The sequence below is a fragment of the Panicum virgatum genome, chromosome 3N (assembly GCF_016808335.1).
Source record: "Panicum virgatum strain AP13 chromosome 3N, P.virgatum_v5, whole genome shotgun sequence".
In the NCBI taxonomy this organism is placed as follows: Eukaryota; Viridiplantae; Streptophyta; class Magnoliopsida; order Poales; family Poaceae; genus Panicum; species Panicum virgatum.
In genome coordinates, this window is record NC_053147.1 from 2,413,029 (window position 1) to 2,432,697 (window position 19,669).

At 47.9% G+C, this 19,669-nt stretch overlaps 1 protein-coding gene across 1 annotated transcript; it reads left to right on the top strand.

The window, feature by feature from the left end:
* Positions 1-6,467: 6,467 nt before the first annotated feature.
* LOC120663653 (serine/threonine-protein kinase STY46-like) lies at positions 6,468-19,069 on the top strand. The gene is made up of 15 exons (XM_039942534.1): positions 6,468-6,890; positions 7,854-7,968; positions 8,709-8,785; positions 15,074-15,146; positions 15,414-15,524; positions 16,076-16,126; positions 16,277-16,413; positions 16,494-16,601; positions 16,721-16,794; positions 17,055-17,230; positions 17,939-18,034; positions 18,209-18,289; positions 18,400-18,450; positions 18,526-18,666; positions 18,774-19,069. The coding sequence occupies exons 1-15, from the start codon at positions 6,640-6,642 to the stop codon at positions 18,849-18,851; spliced, it is 1,620 nt and encodes a 539-aa protein (XP_039798468.1). The 5' UTR covers positions 6,468-6,639; the 3' UTR covers positions 18,852-19,069.
* The last annotated feature ends 600 nt before the right edge of the window (positions 19,070-19,669 follow it).

The following is a 19,669-nucleotide window of genomic DNA, read 5'->3' on the forward strand; positions in this document are numbered from 1 at the left end:
CTTTTTTTGAGCAAATTTTCATCGGCAACGTGATGTGTGCGTCTATCCAATCCATTTCTATTCTCTGCAGCCGTAAGCCTGACCTAATGTTGCGCTGCACTCTGTAATAATATGGTTAATTTCACCCGTCAAAAGATGCCCCAATCCAGGCAAATTTGATCTATGCGGTGTTATCCCGCATGCTGTAGATGATGCCAATGCTGCATTATTTTCTCTGTTTTATTATGTGACCAATTGTATTGGCTTCAGAGGACAACTTTTCTTTTTCACACACACACACACACACACACACACACACACACACACACACACACACACACACACACACACACACACACACACACACACACACACACACGACACACAGTATCCTAGAAAAAAAATACCACATGCTAATGCTAACACATATCTAAAGCGGCAGCTTGAGATCGGTACCAATAATAAAGTTTTATGCCCAAGCAGTCAATCCACTCACTTCATCGCAAGTACTTCATAACCTAGCTAGCTAGACTAGAGTAAACAGGTGCAACGATCGGTGGTAATTTTGTGCCCCAGCAGTCAATTCTTTGCTTGCGATAGGTGGTAACTTTGTGTCACAATTATTGCCCTACCCTCCACTTTGTGCTTATTTAATTATATATGTTGTGCTTGTGCAAGGGATAACCACGAACATTAGATTTGGCTTTTTTTAATTAGCTGATGGTTGCACATTGAACTGCAATCATCACTTTCGGTAATGGACTATATAGTATCTTGCTTTGATGCGATTTGTCAAAAAGAGATCTTGCTTTGGTGCTAAGAGTATATATGCTTGATGATGTCACCGCACATCAAATTAATAGAACATATGCTAATGAAGCACCATTAGGACTAATAAGGGATCGGAATAGATAGCCGCCACGCGTGACATGCTAGCTGCAATTGACGCTACCCCCTCACCCGTGCCCATTATTAGACATTGTTTAGATAGATGGCAATCCCCTCAAATCCATGCCGAGAGGGATTAACAGAGAAATATAATTAGACCACACATGCATACATTGGGAAAGAATGGCACGCCTAATCCCTAGTTACAATGAACTTTTCCTCAAAAGAAAAAAGAAGTTACAATCAACACTTCAACAGAGACAGTCTTTTGCACCCTGTCTAAGTATTACTGAACCGAGAAATTAGTTACAATGAACCGCAGAACACCGTAAAGCATTACTGATAGATCAAAAGCTCCCTCTAAAATTATTAGCAACCTAACTACCTTTTAAGTGACAATAAGCAGATTTGTATAATCGTTGAAAACGTTGGAATAAGCAGATCTACGGAATCACTGAAACTTGTGCAAATCTTTGTGCACTTAAGGTGACGAATGGAACAGGGGATGTGACATGCTTGCATGAGAATAAGCATGGACCCCAAAGCGAGATCCATCAGCTCAGGTTCTCCCCTTCCCTCCCACTTTAAGCAGATTCCATCCAGCACTACTATGGCCCGGTTCTAATCCACATTTTGGATAAAGGCAAAGAACAAGGTTTAGAGCCATCAACATCAAGGGCATCTTTGTCATTTCCTTGCAAAATTCACATCGACCAACGAAAGGACGTCTCCTTTGTCTAAGGACTCCTCCTTAGTTTAGTCCTTTCATCTGAACATTTTCATGTCGTGTGTGATGAAGGTAGCATGAGAAAATGGAATATACTAGGGCCTCAATGCAACTAAGCTAATGCTGGGACTTGGCTCCTCTATGCTGATACCAATTTGTTGTTATCTTACTACTATTATATTACAAGCTTAACTCGAAGAACAAAGAATGTGCTTAGGATCAACTTCGAGGAACACACAATATAACTCCGCCCGTGTTGACTGGAAGACTTTCTCGAATTGTCTCAACATAGCCGGTCCCAAGCCTGGGTAAAGGAGGAGGGTTGCGGTATGTTTGGCGAACCAGTGTAAAAAATAGCCACTCTAATGGATATGAAACCCATAAGAAACTCGTTGGGGGCGTAACCCTCTTAGCGACGCGCCACATCGGACGAGTCGGTTAAGATAGACCTTAAAGATTGGGATATCTCTGAGGAGGTAGTTTTGGACAGGAGCGCTTGGAGACTAGCTATCAACGTGCTTGAACCGTGACCTTTGTGTCTTTTGGGTTTCATCTCTAGCCTACCCTAACTCGCTTGGGACAAAAGGCTATGTTGTTGTTGTTGTTGTTGTTGTTGTTGTTGTTGTTGTTGTTGTTGTGAAGTGGTAGATGGCCATCTAGCTTAGACTACCAAATTAATGTTCAAATATTTATCATATAACACCCTGTTAGAGATAGATCTCCCGACACTCACAAGGAAGGGAGAAGTTGGAATTCTAATATGACTCTCCCTTATAATTCTACTATAACTCCTACCTTGTAACTAAATAGTATACTACCCTTGGAGTATATAAAGGAGGGCATATCTGTAGTAGATTAGATTAGATTAGATCCAACTCAAGTCTAAACTAAGGCGACACAGCACCCAAGCACACATGACAAAATATACAAAACCCCGAAGGCCCGAACATAACATAAGGTATTACGCTACTATGGTAGCCCAAACCTGTCTAAATCCGTGTCTTATATCTTCGCTTTTACCTTCAAGTTCTAGACGGCGATTTCTCACCAAATGATCTTCTACTTTAGAGTATCCTGAGATAGATGGTGCTAAAACACCGACACACCCGTGAATGGAAAAAAGGCTAATCATATAAAATTCAACATATAGGCCTAATGGTCCTAGTCTTTTGGTAACCCTTTTATCTAAAATGTGAGGTAATCATTTGATAGAGTTGCTAAAATCAAGTATGCAAATCACATTCTTCTATGTTGAATGGATAATTTGATCTCAGTTTTCATACAAATTGTATTGGGATCAACTATTTTTTAATGTATCTCACTTTAGTTATTTCTCAATAAAATAAGGGAACAGTTTGGCTTGAGTATTCAATTATAAAAAGAAAATATTTGTTGCAAGTAGCTAGTGTCATTTGTTGTTTTTCCACAACTATTGCAATATAGTAAATTGTTTAAATTACCTAAAAATAGTAAAATGTTGTATGATTGGATCAAAGAATGATGCTTAGGATCATCCTTGAACAATTTTATGTTGAGATGTTGATGTTTGGCTGGACCATTCATCAAAATGGTTTGACAGATGAGATCCTGGTACCCATAAACTCCAAAAAAAAGACCATTATAATAATGTTGATTAGTAATCTCTCATCATCAGTCTATTGGTTATTTGCAACTCATGAGATGACCCTTTGATCAAGTTGCTTTAGGGCTACTTTAAGACATATCCTGTTCTAATTTGGTTGCCCGCATCTAAATTCAATTTCGGTGATTATAGGTTCCACGATCAATTTATTCTTACACAGAAAGCTAGGTTTCTTGCTAATTAAAGTTAATTGTTTATATTACTTACAGGTTGCCTCAATTGGGTTATGTCAGGCATGAATACATTGATGCCACAGCTCAATGTGTTCTTGCAGTACGATAAATTATCGACCTCGCAGAAAAAAATAATATGTTACTGACAAATCTTGGTTATAATAAATGGGTTACGAAAATGACTTGACTTAGTCTCTAACACTGACGCTCTTGGAGATTTGTCGATTGATCTACTTGCTGCTAAATTAGTACTGGAAGTACTAGTAGAGTGCCGGCACTATAATGATCCCTTCCAATGGTCCTTATCCCGTCTCATTATTGGCGTGTTTGGAGAACTATCTCTTAGTTATTTGGACTAGAGCTATTTAGCTCAAGTAAATAGTCATCTAATAAAATAGCTCTTCATATATTTGGATCCAAGGGCTAGAAAATTTTCTAATCATTGGAACCTCTTTTCCTCTCCTATTGCGGTGGGTCCCACTCAAAATAGCCTAATAACCACTATTTGAATGTGATAATAGTTTTTTAAGGTAGACTATTTATAAATAACCAAGAACTTATAGGAATATGGAGTAGCAAAAACAAAAATTTTCTACCGCATAAACCAGAATTATTGCAGTTATAAATCACGGGATTACCACTAGATGCGCGGTTGCGGAACTTCTGTAGTGCGTCGGTGTAGTGCGATCACCGAATTGTTATAATCACGGCACACAGGTCATGAAACAATTACACACATGCATCACATATACATAGAGGCCATACCGATCACAAAACCTGCAAAACAGAGTTATGTGATTCCGACGTCCGAACTTAAAACACCGAAAACTCTATCTTCTGGGCCGAATTTCGCAAATCTAAATTTCGCTGAAACAGCAAGTCTGTTTTGAACCAAGTCTAACTTTTTCTGTAGATACAAATCGATATAAAGTTCACCTAAATCCGAGTTCGTATGCAAAAGTTATAACTATTTTACTGTAAAACACGCTTTTGCAACAAAACGGAATTCGCAGTAGATCCAATCTACTGCCCTATGCATCTCATGCATCTGGCTTATGCTCAATGTTTCGATTCGACCAATCACATTGATCTCCAACCTCAGCGACCGGGTTTATGTGCATCACTTAACTCCGATGGCGGAAAACCGACCGGTAGGAGTATGTCGTTGCACAAACTTCGCAGCTAGTTTAAGAAATTGGGTCATAGATCGATCTGAAACTACACATATCCCCATATGCACATATCCGAATCTATAATGAGACAGCACTATAATGAGACAGCACTGGCTCTTGATACCGCTGTAGGAATATGTGGTAGCAAAAACAAAAATTTTCTACCGCATAAACCAGAATTACTGCAGTTATAGATCACGGGATTACCACTAGACGTGCGGTTGCGGAACTTCTGTAGCGCGTCGGTGTAGTGCAGATGGAAGCCGGCAGTGCAGTTGCGTGAACCACCTCACGAATGGCTCGTCCTTGTGCAGCAAGCGCAGCACCTCCACGAAGTCCACACGTACGGGAAGAAGCGCCGCAATCCGGACTGCTAGGTCCGCGAGGGCGACCTAGGGCTTGGCGCACAGGAGGGGCGGACAGAAAAGGGGGCGGCTACTGTAGCAGGTACTGTTCACATGCGTGAACAGTAGCTAGGGTTAGGGTTTTTGGGCACCCCCTCTATTTATATAGCCCCTTAGGTGGGCTGCCTTAGGCCTCACCTTGGGCGCCTCCTTTTGGGCCTAAAAGGCCCATTAGTGCACTTATGACTAGTCTAATTCGGATCTCATCCTTATCAGGTTTCTTTTCCTTAAGTGTGTAACCCTATGGGCTCACATGCGAATAGACATAGTCCGAGTACTCTTACTCGGCCCAATAGTAGACAATGGCCTCTAGCAAGACATGTCAACTCCTATACGCACACAAAGATCATATCAGACGAGCCGCCACAATATCATATACATGCTGTTCCCTTTGCCTCACGATATTTGGTCTAGCTTAAAGCCGACCACTCTTTCTCGATCTTGTGATTCGGAATCCTTGGTTAACTCTTAACCCCAGCATGGCCATGCATTTCCTGATCCAAATCACTCGAGGACCCCAGAGATATCTCTCTCTTGTAGAGAGGGGCAAATCTCATCTTGACCGACTATGTCTCATAGCATGCTTCTTGACAGACCCGAAAACCACCTTTATGACTACCCTGTTACGGTGCAGCGTTTGATGGCTCCTAAGTAAGTCGGTTCACATCTTGAGTACATACGACGATCTCAGGTCTTAGGACACATCGTACATATTGTGTAATGAGAAGTCATCATCTCGTGTTGGGTCAGTTCAATCTCATGTCTCGCATGAGCCCATATTATTAGTTTGACATCACCATGTCCATGACTTGTGAAACGTAGTCAATCAACTAATACATGTGCTAGTCTAATATTCATGTATATCCTCACATGAACTCCGACTAGGAACACTTTGAATATTCATAAAAATAAAGAGTTTCATAAATACTTCACATAAACATTAATCAATGCAAGTTGTCATCCATGAATATTTAAGGAACACTTTATTAATCATGAATATAAAGAAACATGATTGCCTCAAGGGCATATTTCCAACAGAACTAGCCATCATGTTTGAGAATTTTAGATTATTTTAGGCTAAAATTTGGTGAGCAGGAAATAATTTCTAGAACCCAAACATGCCCATCAGACTAAAAGAACACGGGTCCACCTGTCAGCTCAGCAGAATCTGCAAGAGAACTTCGTGGCGTGCACGTAGCGCACACACGTTCAGAAAACCCGCGTCCACGTCGGCGCAATCTGACCACTCCATACACCACGTCCACCGTTTCATTTTGACTGACATTCGGGACCACTCAAACTCCAAGGCAAGGACCACGCCCACGGCGCACAACCAAATCCTGCCCCGCCGCCGCGCATTTCGCAACATCCTCGGCCCGCAGGCCGCAGCGCGCCGCGGAAAGACGCTTTTGCCCCTGCAGCGGCCTCGTATTCTCTTCCTCATACCTCGTGCCTGTCTTAAGAGCTCTCCTCGTCTTCTCGCACTCCTATCCTTCTCGCCTCCGACTGCCCCCCCCCCTCCCCCTCGAACCTTCTGGAACAAGCGAGCGAGCTGGCGGGCGCGCGAGACTCCTGTCAGCGAGGCGAGGCTAAGGGGGAGGGCGGGGGCGGCGATGCGGGGCAGGTGACGTGCAGCGCGGCGTAGGAGGCGGGGATGGTGGCTGCGGCGACGGCGGCGGAGGGTGGGCTCGGCGGGGGCGTCGAGGAGGGCGTTGGGGAGAGCTCGTCCCCGCCCCGCGACGCGGCCCCTGTTCCTGCCGGCTCCGGTGGGAGCGGTGGCGGGGGAGGTGCCCGCGACATCTGCGGCCAGGTGCTTGAGCGACTCATCGCCGACGGCCACGCGGATGCGTCCAACTCCGAGTTCCGAGACAAGCTCGTGGCCCATTTCGGGCGGCTTCCGCACAGGTGATCCATTAGTTCCTCCTGCTTTCAGCTGCCGCATCTTAGGTTTGCTGTGGTTTAGAGCTCGTGGTTGTGGAAATCTATGCTCATTGTTTCGGTCAAGGAGGGTAGCGTGGTCGTTTAGGCTTGGGCTTCTAAGTGGGCATCGCGAAGCTTAGTGGTGAGCTTCGTCTTAGCGTGAATTTGTAGCATGTTTGACCTTTGAGTTAGCTCCCACTGGTGCTTGATAAGCTAAGTGAGTGTTGTTTGACTGGGCCATGGAATTGGAGTTGACTCGGTACTGTTTGCTTGGTGTCTGGATGGATTTACACTACTTTTGTGTCGGAATGGTGCCTAGCAGTTGTGCCTTGCTCGATTTTGATCCAGAGTGGTCTGTGATTATGCTAAGGCTGGAAGTGAATGGAGTGAACGGTTTTGTTAATTTCACTTGCAAGGGGGATCATATGTTCCAAAAAGGAAAAATATGATCCTTTGTCTGAATTAGTCTTTCACTTGCTGATCCTTTGTCTGAATTAGTCTTTCACTTACTTCTTGCTTCCTCCGATTGAATGATTATCCTTCTGGCTTTCCTTTTGTAAGAAAATATTTGGATTGAGTTGAGCCATAATTGGCTGAATTTTGTGCTAGTTGAAATCATCTATTTTAGATCTATGGCAGCAAAATTTTCTGAAATTAGCAAATGTTATAGATTCCAGAGCTGCATGGCGCTACAATTGCAAACTAACCCTTTGCCTTTGTATTGAGCACAGTAGTCAGAAACTGGTCCATTAGTCTTGTAGTTTGCCTTTGTATTCTTCGCTTGTGGGTTTGTTCTTTTTTATGATAGTCATGTCTGCAAAGGAAGCTGATAGCTGCTGTCACCATTTTTGGATTAGCATTGTTAAGCCAATCAATTAATCCTTTCATTGTCTCGTTTGTGTCATCATAAATTAACATTGGCTTTTCTTTTGTTTACTCATGCTGTAGCTATCAGCTGGATATCAATGTTGACAAAGCAACCGATGTCTTGGTCCACCAGAACGTCTTAGCAGAAGCAAAGGATCCTGACAGGCGCCCCGCATTCCATGTCCGTTTCTTGAGGGTAAAGCTCTTTCTTATTCTGGTTGAGAGTTTGGACAGTTCTGCAAGCAACTATATGTGTTGCAAATTAATTTATTGCTGCCAAAGTTAGTTGGGAAAAACTAATGTGCTAGTTAATGGTAACCATATTTCTCATTCTAGATGAACATCTAGATGAAACAGTCAAACACACTACCCTTTGTAGCAGCCATTTTTTGCTAAATGAATTCTTGCTTCGAAGTAACTATAACTCCCCGTTTGGTACAACTTGTTTGTGGAATAGAATGTTTGATGTATATTCATGTTGTTGTTTTATGCATAATGAAGGATAGTGGATTAAAAAGCAATACTTACCAATGTTAACTTATGTGTGGATGATTTTGTGGAAAATTAACTACAATTAGATAGTTAATAAGTAACCGAGTAAACTTGTTTGTTTTTTTGTTGCTGCTAAACTGTAATGTAACTTGCTTGCAAAGTGTGAACAAGGGAGAGGATGACTGGCTTTGGCTGATATTCATACAGGCTCAAAACCTACCTTGAGCTGAGCCCAGCCTATTGCCTGCTTTTTTTCATGCGATTTTAGCTTACACAATAAGAATCTTCACAGGCTAGTATATTAGGGATTTGGAAGAGGTCTGTTATCTTGCGATTTTATCTCTTATCAAGCTAAGTGTTTTTTCAGTGCATTAATGATTGCTTGTCTTTAGTATCCTCAATAGAAATTGGAGTTGTCGAATTGACTCTAAACTTTGATCAAAGATTGAAGATATCGATCAAGCATATGACTCCGATGCAACTGAAGAAGGGGATGATGATGGAGATGATCTCTCTGTAAGGTAGATGCCTATGATATGTGCTGCTTCGATATGTTTTGACGATCCCAAAATTGGGTGCTACGTGGCTAGTAACACAGTAACATATGGCTCATTGCTTTTGTAATCCGTACTAAAAAAATGTCTTGCATGTCTTCACTAAGCTTATGATTCTTCCATATGCTGGTTGAGTGGTTGTACATCTTATAGAGTATCTTTACATCCTTGGAGAATTGTAGTGCACTATATTATTGAGTGACAATTCTATGCATAAGAAACTAAGAAACAGAAGACATGCTAAAGAATCAATGAAAAAAAAGTAGAATGTGTAAATAATAATAGGAGGTGCAAATAAGAATTTTCCTTATAGGTTAGGCTCCATATTTGCATTGAATTTGATGTTCCCAATGTCATGGAGGGATCAAAGCCTTTTCTGTTGGTGTATATGTGAGCCCATGTATAGAGGCCCATGTATAAGATCTATATATCCCACCCTTCTAGGGTTTGGAGGAATACAAGCAATTATTCTCTTCATCATGGTATCATTAGCCTAGGTTAGGCTCCTCTCCTCTCCTCTCCTCTCCTCCCTCCTCCCAGCCGCCGCCGCCACCATGGCTGGCCGGCAGACGGCGTCGCCTCCCTTCCCTTCCCTCTCCTCCTTCCCCTACCTCTCCTCCTCCCCTGCTCTGCAGCTCAGATCCGGCGCCGACGCGTCCTCTGTTCCGGCCGGCGCTTGGACCACCTCTCCCGCCGGCGCCTGGGCCGCTCGGCCGCCCTACGCCGCCGTCGCGAGGGCTGCAGGGGCTGCCGCCGCCGCGGGGCGTGGATCTGCCCGCGGCAGCCCTAGTGGCGTTGGCCCAGCTCCCAGATGCCGCCGCCGCCACCGCTGCGGGCGGGGCCGCGAGCGCCGTTGGCGGGCCGCCCAACGAACCGCCGCCCCCTGGGCCTCCTCCCACGGGCTGCCGCTGCAGCAGGTCCCCGTGGCCGCCGCCGATCCGGCCGATCCGGCCGCCCAGCCCCTGATGCAGGTGCAGGATCCGGCCGCCTTGCCTCTGCTGCAGGCGCCTGCCGTCGATCCCGCCGCTGCTGCCACCGCCGCTGCTGCCGCCGCCGCCGTCACTGCTGGCAAGCAGCCTGCCGCACCCGCGCCCGCGTGGACCGGACTTGGGATGGCGCCCGCGGATGCGCCGCTCGCCGCCGCCGCTCTCCGAGGGCAGCAGGCCGACGCCGCTCTTGCCGCGGCCCTCCTCGCCCACCAAGTCGGAGACTTCGGCGGCCCAGGAGCGGGTCCGCGTGGCAGCCCTCGCCTGGGAGCGCGAGCGCGCCACGGCTGACGCCCTCGCTCTCCGGGTCGCCGAGGCGGAGCGCTTCCTCCGGCCAGCCTGTCGACCCCGAGCACGGCGCGTCTTCCTCCCACCAGGCCCCGCCCGCCGGATCTGGAGCCCGGTACGACCCGACCGACCCCATGGTCGCCCAGCTCCACCTCCAGGCCGCCGGCGTCCAGAACATCAGGGCCCTGGTCTCCGTCCTCCTCGACCCCGCGTCCTCCTACTGCCGCTGGCGGGACCAGGTCCTCCTCACCCTCCGCCACTACGCCCTCGACGACCACGTCCTCGTCGACTCGCCGATCGAGGCGCTGGACGTGGTGTGGTTGCGCCTCGACAGCGTCGCCATGTCCTGGATCTTCGGGACCATCTCCCTAGATTTTCAGGATCTCGTCAGGACCCACGGCGGCACCGCGCGGCAGGCCTGGGTGGCGCTCGAGGGGCAGTTCCTCGGCAACGCCAAGTACCGCGCTGGTGGCCCTGCTTCTGGGAGTACCGGTACCGGTGGGGGCCGTCGGGGCGCGCCGACTCCGGCTCCGGCTCCCGCTCCTGCCCCTGCCCCTGGAGGTACGCTCTGGCCATCCTTCAGCAACCCATGGTCAGGGCGCACTCGATGTGGCCGTTCCAGGGTCCGGGCGGGGGGCCTCGTCCTCAGCTCCAGCCGGCGGCCATGTTCACTGGCGCTGCTCTACTCTTCGCGCCGTCCTGGACCCCGCCCGCTCAGCCCAGCCAGCAGCCGACCTGGCCTGGGGGGTGGGACCAGGCCGCTCTGGTGCAGTCCTTCAGCACCATGGGACTGACGCCGCCGACCAGCACCGAGTGGATTGCCGACTCGGGTGCCTCGTTCCACACCACTCCTGATGCCGGTATCCTCTCTTCTGTCCGACCCCCACACCCCTATTGTCCTTCTTCTATCATGGTTGGTGATGGGTCTTGCCTTCCTGTCACCGCCGTGGGGTCTGCTCCTCGTCTTCCTAATGTTTTTGTTGCTCCTCAAATGGTTCACAACCTTCTTTCTATTCGCCAGTTTACTGCTGACAACTCGTGTTCTATCGAATTTGACTCCTCTGGTCTTACTGTGAAGTATTCGGCTTCCCGGCGTCCGCTCCTCCGATGTGACAGCCCGGGGCCCCTTTACACTCTTCGGCTTCCTGCTTCCGCTGCCTCGCCTTCGGCTTCTTCGTCTACTGCTTTTGCCGTGACGCCTTCTTCCACCACCTGGCACCGCCGGCTTGGTCACCCCGGCCGCGATGTTTTGGCTCAGCTCAGCCGTAGTACCGATGTTCCATGTACTAGGGCTCCTGCTAAGCACCTCTGTCATGCGTGCCAGTTAGGTCGTCGTGTTAGACTTTCGTTTTCTTTTTCTTCGCATGCTGCGCATGCTTTTGATCTGATTCACTGTGACCTGTGGACATTTCCTGTACTCAGCATGTTTAGCTATAAATATTATCTGGTCATTGTTGATGATTTTTCTCATTACTCTTGGACTTTCCCTTTGCGCGCCAAGTCTGAGACCTTCCCCACCCTCCTCCACTTCTTTGTTTGGGTGTCCACTCAGTTCGGCCTCACCGTTAAGGCCGTCCAGTGTGACAACGGGCGGGAGTTCGATAACTCCACCTCCCGGTCCTTCTTCCTGTCTCGGGGTGTTCAGCTGCGTATGTCTTGTCCGTATACCTCTCCTCAGAACGGCAAGGCTGAGCGGATGATTCGCACGACGAACGACGTCATGCGCACCCTTCTGATCCAGGCTTCTCTGCCCCCGCGCTTCTGGGCTGAGAGCCTCCACACTGCCACCTACCTGCTCAACCGACTTCCGTCCACTGCTTTTCCTGCTCCCACTCCACACCACGCTCTCTTCGGTACCCCTTCTCGCTATGACCACCTTCGGGTCTTCGAGTGTGCATGTTACCCTAACACCTCCGCCACCGTTTCTCACAAGCTGGCGCCGCGCTCGACTCGTGTGTTCCTCGGGTACTCCCCTGACCACAAGGGGTACCGATGCTTTGACCTCACCTCTCGCCGCGTTCTGATCTCCCGACACGTCGTCTTTGACGAGTCGGATTTCCTCTACTCCACCTCCTCCACACCTTCTCCTGACCCTGAGCTGGAGTCGGAAATGTTTCCGACTGACCCGGTGGTTCAGCCATCGTTACCTGTCTGTCCTTTTCCTGCAGGTTTTCCCGGCACACCGGCACCGCTTCCGGTGATCCCTGCTGCGCCGAGCGCGGCCCCGGTGGCCGCGGTCGCGCCACGCGCGGCCCCCGGACCTCCGGTCATGCCGCGTGCGGACCCGGTGTCTCCCGCTACGCCACGCGCGGCCCCGGTGCCTTCCCCTGCATCTGCGCGGTACGCTCAGCCGGTGTAGGTGTACCGGCGTCGCTCGGCGCCGACCCCGGCGCCGCAGCGGTACGCTGAGCCGGTGCAGGTGTACCGGCGTCGTTCGGCGTTGACACCGGCGCCGCCTCCTGCTCTGGAGGCTCCTGCGACGCCGACACCGGAGCCGTCGCTGTCGTCGCCTCTTCCGGCTCCCTCTCGAGCCGAGCCGGAGGTGTACCACCCGCCAGTCATCCATCGGGATCCTCGGCATATCCATCCCATGGTGACTCGGCGGATGGCGTCTCAGGCCGCGACTCTCCGCCATCGAGGTAGAGCCTCGGGTCTCTCCGGTACCCTCCTCTGTCCGCGACGCCTTGGCGGATCCTCACTGGGGTCGCGCGATGGAAGAGGAGTACACGGCTCTTCTTGCCAACCAGACGTGGGACCTCGTGCCGCGTCCGTCTGGTTGCAATGTGGTGACTGGCAAGTGGATCTGGACGCATAAGCGTTGGGCTGATGGCACACTGGAGCGCTACAAGGCTCGCTGGGTTCTCCGGGGGTTCACTCAGCGGCCTGGTGTGGACTATGATGAGACCTTCAGCCCAGTCGTGAAGCCCGCTACGGTGCGCACGGTCCTCTCGCTTGCGCTCTCGCGCTCTTGGCCTGTGCACCAGCTGGACATGAAGAATGTGTTTCTTCACGGCATTCTGTCAGAGACTGTCTACTGCTCTCAGCCAGCGGGATTTGTGGACTCGAGTCGTCCGGATATGGTCTGCCGGCTCAACAAGTCTCTCTATGGACTGAAGCAGGCTCCTCGGGCTTGGTACTATCGGTTCGCCACGTTCTTGCTGACATTTGGGTTCACCGAGGCCAAGTCTGACACGTCTTTCTTCGTCTACCGCCGTGGGTATGAGGCTGCATATCTGCTGTTCTATGTCGATGACATTGTGCTCATAGCCTCCAGTCATCAGTTGCTTCAGAGTGTCATCTCCTCTCTGCAGCAGGTGTTCGCTATGAAGGATCTTGATCAGCTCCACCACTTCTTGGGCGTCACTATTGAGCCTCGCCCGTCTGGTCTTCTCCTTCACTAGCGGCAGTACGCACTTGATATCCTGGAGCGGGCTGGGATGACTGATTGCAAGCCCTGCTCCACTCCTGTCGACACTTATGCGAAGCTGTCTGCTGATCTGGGTGATCCGTTGGCTGATCCTACTGCCTACCGGAGTCTGCCCGGCGCGTTGCAGTACCTCACCTTCACCAGGCCGGACCTTACCTACGCTGTCCAGCAGGTCTGTCTCCATATGCATGATACCCGGGAGTCACACCTTGCTGCGCTGAACCGTCTCCTCCGCTACGTCCGTGGCACAGTGGACCTCGGCTTGGTGCTTCACCGCTCGTCCTCTGCTGAGTTGGTGGTCTACACCGACGCTGACTGGGCTGGCTGCCCGGACACTCGTCGCTCCTCCTCTGGCTACGCCGTCTTCCTGGGCGGCAATCTGGTCTCCTGGTCGTCCAAGCGGCAGCCAGTTGTCTCCCGCTCCAGTGCTGAGGCGGAGTATCGGGCTGTCGCTAACGGCGTGGCGGAGGCGTCCTGACTACGACAGCTCTTGGCGGAGCTCCATAGCCCGCTCGCCAAGAGCACGCTCGTCTACTGCGACAACGTCAGCGCCGTGTATCTCTCCACCAACCCTGTCCAGCATCAGCGGACGAAGCATGTGGAGATTGACCTGCACTTCGTGCGCGATAGAGTCGCCATCGGCGATGTTCGGGTACTCCATGTCCCGACTACCTCCCAGTTTACTGACATCTTCACCAAGGGGCTGCCCTCCTCGACCTTCTCGGAGTTTCGCTCCAGCCTCAACGTAGCCGGTGGCTAGTTGTGGCTGCGGGGGGTATTAGCTCTTTGTACTCTCTTTGTACTCTCTTCTTGTCCAGTCTTGAACACCGCTGCGCCGGTTGTTCAGACTGCGGGGGGTGTTGGCTTTCTTGTTGTCCAGTCGTGAACACCGCTGTATCGGTAGTTCAGACTGCCGGGGGGGGGGGGGGGGTGTTGGTGTATATGTGAGCCCATGTATAGAGGCCCATCTAGAGGCTCATGTATATGATCTATATATCCCACCCTTCTAGGGTTTTGAGGAATACAAGCAATTATTCTCTGCATCACTTTCTGTTTTCTTTTTTGTCTGTGCACAGAAAAGTATTTTTAGTTAATTATACAAGCTCTGTAAAAAGGTACAACTCAAAAAAGGTACAACTCAAAAACCCTTGCACAACAGCTAACTTTGTCTGATGAGGATGAGCATTACAATGGCAACCTTTGTGTCACATAGTTATCCATTTTCTTTTCATCCCTTCTAAATAGTGCATGTTAAAGGTTGCAACCCTTTGAATACAAGTGCATTAGCATTTTAGTTGTCTTTGCTTTGACTGTTGGAGTCACACAGAGGGATGTTTACCTTTGTTTAAAAATACTTGTTCACTTCTGTAGTCTGTGTGTCAGATAAATGAGCTGAAGTTAAAACTGCTCCTAGTTCTTCAAAAAGAAAAGTTGAAACTGCTCATGCATTTTCAATTGCATGAACAAGTATGACATGTCCAAGAGACCAAGACACATATTTAACATACAACTTTATTTTCTAATGCACTAATTTTGACTGTCTATATTTCACAGGCAAGACACACAATATACTCACATTCATGAGATTGTTTTCTCCACAATTGACAAGCCAAAGCTACTCAGTCAGGTCAGCAGTTATGTACCTCTTAATCTATCCTCAACTCGTGATACATTTTTAAAAGTAATAGCATTTTTCAATCAATCTACATGGTCTAGTTGTTTGATAAATGATATCTAGAATCTAGTTGGATCACTTGGTTAATTTATATCCATGCTTACACTCAAGATATCTTATAGGACATTTTTTGGCATTCAACCATGTATTACTGTACACTCTATGATGTTCATGATTGGTCATTTTGCTCACAGTTTAGCATCTAACATGTTTTGCCAGCTCTCTGCGTTGCTGTCTGACATTGGACTGAACATCAGAGAAGCACACGTTTTCTCAACTCATGATGGCTATTCTCTTGATGTTTTTGTGGTTGATGGTTGGCCTATTGAGGTAACATGTTAGGCCCTTATCATGGCATGATTGAATTGTTGAGGGTTTAGGGATTGATGCATTGGGGTTGTTCCTAGACTTAGCCCCCAACTTGCTTGAGGCTAAAAGGATTTCTTGTTCTTGGTAGCACTGTCCGCTGCCAGTAATAAGATTCATCTTGAGTTATGGCTGCCATAGCAATGTTCACTGGTGCACATTAACTGGCACATAGTTTATTTTGAATATACAAAATTATCACTTTGTGAAGTAACAAACCTCATGAAACTTCCAGTTAGACCTTTTCAATTACTTCCTGAGGCATTAATCCTTCTCAACATCCAACTTACAAATGAGGTAAGTTATGAACATCCATGTGCATATAGAAGCATCTTAGCATCCATGTTACGTTCTGTTGCACAAGATGCAAGGGTTTGATCTGAAATCTGCCACTTAACCAACTTCCATAGCTCATGGTGTACACATAGTTTTTAAATAAACAAAACCAGAATCAGTCGAGGGGGTCATACTTGAATTTGCCTCCAATGATGCTAAACTCATAATTTTATGATCAGGACACTGATGGTTTGAACAAAGCACTGGAAGCATCCATTTTAAGAAATGAGGTAAGTTCTGAACAATTCATATAAAGATACAATTTATGATTGACAGTATTAGGCAGGCAGGTCCTGTCTTGCTTGTGGTTGATGCGGGAGTCAATATATTTTGTTCCGTTGTCCAAAGCTAACAACACATGTGCTGTGTTCTGAACACAGGGTTCATGGTCTGGTTCATCTCATTCCTCAGCAGCTGAAAGAACACTGCCCTTCCAACTTAAAGGTGGTGAATGGGAAATTGACAAACGACTTCTTAAGATGGGTGGGATGATTGCTTCTGGTTCTTGTGGGGACTTGTGAGTCAAGTTTATACTTCTGACAATTAGTTGCTGTATTCGGTAGTGCTTTCTTTTTATTGTGTTATGCTTATGTGAAGGTATCATGGGACTTACCTTGGTGAGGATGTAGCTGTTAAAGTTCTAAGGGCCGAGCATTTGAATAAGAATGTTTGGAATGAGTTCATGCAGGAAGTATATATTCTAAGGTATCTAACATATCGTGGGACCACTTACAACTTATGTGTTGTACTTGAATATCCTATGTCCTATTTGGTTGGAATAAGTTAATGATGTATGTCATGCCTTCACCTTCCACACTTTTCAGAGAAGTTCAACATACAAATGTTGTGCGGTTCATTGGTGCATGCACAAAACCACCGCAATTTTGCATAATTACAGGTGAGATTTATGAAGCATCTACTGGATGTATTTGGAACCTGCATCGTTTGTCATACAGAAAATCTGACCTGAATACATGCAACGCAAAGCCCTCCTTTTCATAGCATTGGCCTAGCATAACTTGCAGTTTTCAAGGATTGCTAGTTACTTGCTGAAACCAAATTTTACCCTTGCTTCTTAACTGATGCCCTTGTAGGCTTTAGCAATTTTCTCTGGTTAATTGGTTATACTCTTTTAACCTGTCCTTAGTTAACTTGCAGAATACATGTCTGGAGGAAGCCTGTATGACTTTGTGCACAAGCAGCATAATGTTCTAAACCTCACAACTCTCTTGAAGTTCGCAGTTGATGTATGCCAAGGGATGTGCTACTTGCACGAAAGGGGTATCATCCATAGAGATTTAAAGACTGCCAACCTTCTAATGGACAAAGATCGAGTATGTAGCATTAACTACTACTGTTCCAAATTATAGGTGTTTTGGCTTTTTTGGATACACATTTTTTCCCTATGCATGTAGACATAGCGTATATCTAGGTGCATAGCAAAAGCTATACATCTAGAAAATCCAAAACGACTTATAATTTGGAACCTATGGATTTTTAACTATTTCATTTGCGAAGGAGATGTTTAGGGTAGAAAAATGGTATGAAAAGAATACTGGTTGTTAAACTTGTGGATTTATTGGCATTGCCTATACCCGTGTCTCATTTTTTTAAAGTGTGTGTGTGGGTGTGGTTACCCAGCATCGGCTGAGATGGTTTGGACATGTCCAACGAAGGCCTCCTGAGGCGCCGGTGCGTAATGGTGTTCTTGAGCGGGTCGATAATGTAAAGAGGGTAGAGGTAGACCTAAACTGATGTGGGATGAGTTGGTTAAGAGAGACCTTAATGATTGGAATATCTCTAAAGAGATAGCTTTGGATAGGAGCGCTTGGAGACTAGCTATCAATGTGCCTGAACCTTGAACTTATTTCTTTCGGGTTTCATCTCTAGCCTACCCCAACTTGCTTGGGAAAAAAAGGCTATGTTGTTGTTGTGTGGGTGTGGGTGGGTGTGTGTGTGTGGGAGGGGGGGGGTGCATGCATCGCAAAATTTGTGATAAAGTTACTCTGACTGATGAATAATTTTGTTGGTTGTTCCTCTAGGTTGTTAAAGTGGCTGATTTCGGTGTGGCTCGGTTCCAGGATCAAGGAGGTATCATGACAGCTGAAACTGGAACTTACAGATGGATGGCACCCGAGGTACAGCTCTGTTTGCTGGAGCAGTTTTGTATATTAAAACTTACCTGATAGAGAAATTCAGATCTTGTGAATTAAGTTTCAGAAACAAGCTGCTGATAGAAGCTTTTTCATATCAAAATGCACTATGTTGCCTAGCTCGAGAATTCCTTTCTGATATATCTTCTACATGCTTAGGTTATAAATCATCAACCCTATGATAACAAAGCAGATGTGTTCAGCTTTGCTATTGTTCTTTGGGAGCTGATAACGTCTAAGGTACTGTTGTTGCACTTATTTCTATGACTACTTATAGTTCCCTGTCACAAATGATGCGGTTATCATTGCAATTGCTGAATCTTCTTATTTTTTATTTCTGGTGTTTCCAGATCCCATATGATACAATGACCCCGCTCCAGGCGGCTGTAGGTGTTAGACAGGTGGGTAAGGAAAGGAGTAGTTGTTATAGCATTCTATGTGCACAGTGAAATCTGCTAAACGTACTGCCATATCAGGGATTGCGCCCAGGACTCCCCAAAAAGGCACATCCAAAGCTGTTGGACTTAATGCAGAGATGTTGGGAAGCCGATCCATCTAAACGGCCTGCTTTCCCAGACATCCTAGCCGAGCTAGAGGATCTTCTGTCACATGTTCAGGTATCTCCAGAAGCACTTGCATTTGCCTCCTCGAGAGAGAAACCCTAACGAAACTTGACCCAGTTCACTCATAGTAACACTGTAATGTCTCTCCACCCCTTGGACAGGGAGCTTCAGGAAAGACGGTCCAAGATCCAGCTAATGACTCGAACAAAAGAAGATTGACTCCCCCTGCACATACCTGACATTTTTCTCAATTCGGAGATTTGGCGTATTTAGGATTCGGGTCACTAATTATGAGGAATGTAGGCTTGTAGCATATCATTTTTTCGGTTGGTTTTTGCGTTGGTGTACATTTGAACAAGCATCTTGGGGCCTATTTTTTTTGGTCTCATTGTTCTTATATAGAGGAAATTGGCTCGCCAACCTGCTTATAATGGGACTGGATGTTTCGGATGCGTCATCTCCAGCTTATATTGGCCTTTGGTGGCGATTGGTGGCGACATTCGTCTGTCTGATTCCAAAAGGTTTTCTCAAGCCACATAAATTGAGATGGAGTTCATTCCAATTTTCATCGACACGGATTAGGGCACCACGTCTTGGTAATGACTTCTCTGTAAACGGCCCTATTCTTATTGATTGGAACGGCCGGCTCAGCCCGTCCAGCATCAAGGAAGCATTTAATTGGAAGGCTCCCCGTTCCCCACCGGCCACTGCCCCACCCACCCAAGCCTCTTCCATTCTCCTGCCCCCTTCCTTGGCCGATCCGCTGCCGCCACCAGGGCCTGCGCGCCCTCCACGCCTGCGCTTCCGCAGGCCCCCGCCCGTCCCCTTCGCCGGCCCTCGCCGCGACGACACCGCAGATCCTCGCCTCCATCGCCGAGGTCGTCGGCGGGGAGGACCGCACCGCCGACCTCCCCAAGGAGCACGTCGCCTCGTCTTCGGCCTGCTTGGCTCCGGCGACCGCAAGCGCTGCTCCCTCGCCTGCTGCCATTGGCTCGCCGTCGAGGCCGCCTCCCGCCTCTGCCTCCGCGCCTCGCGTTCGAAGCCCAGGCGCTGCTGC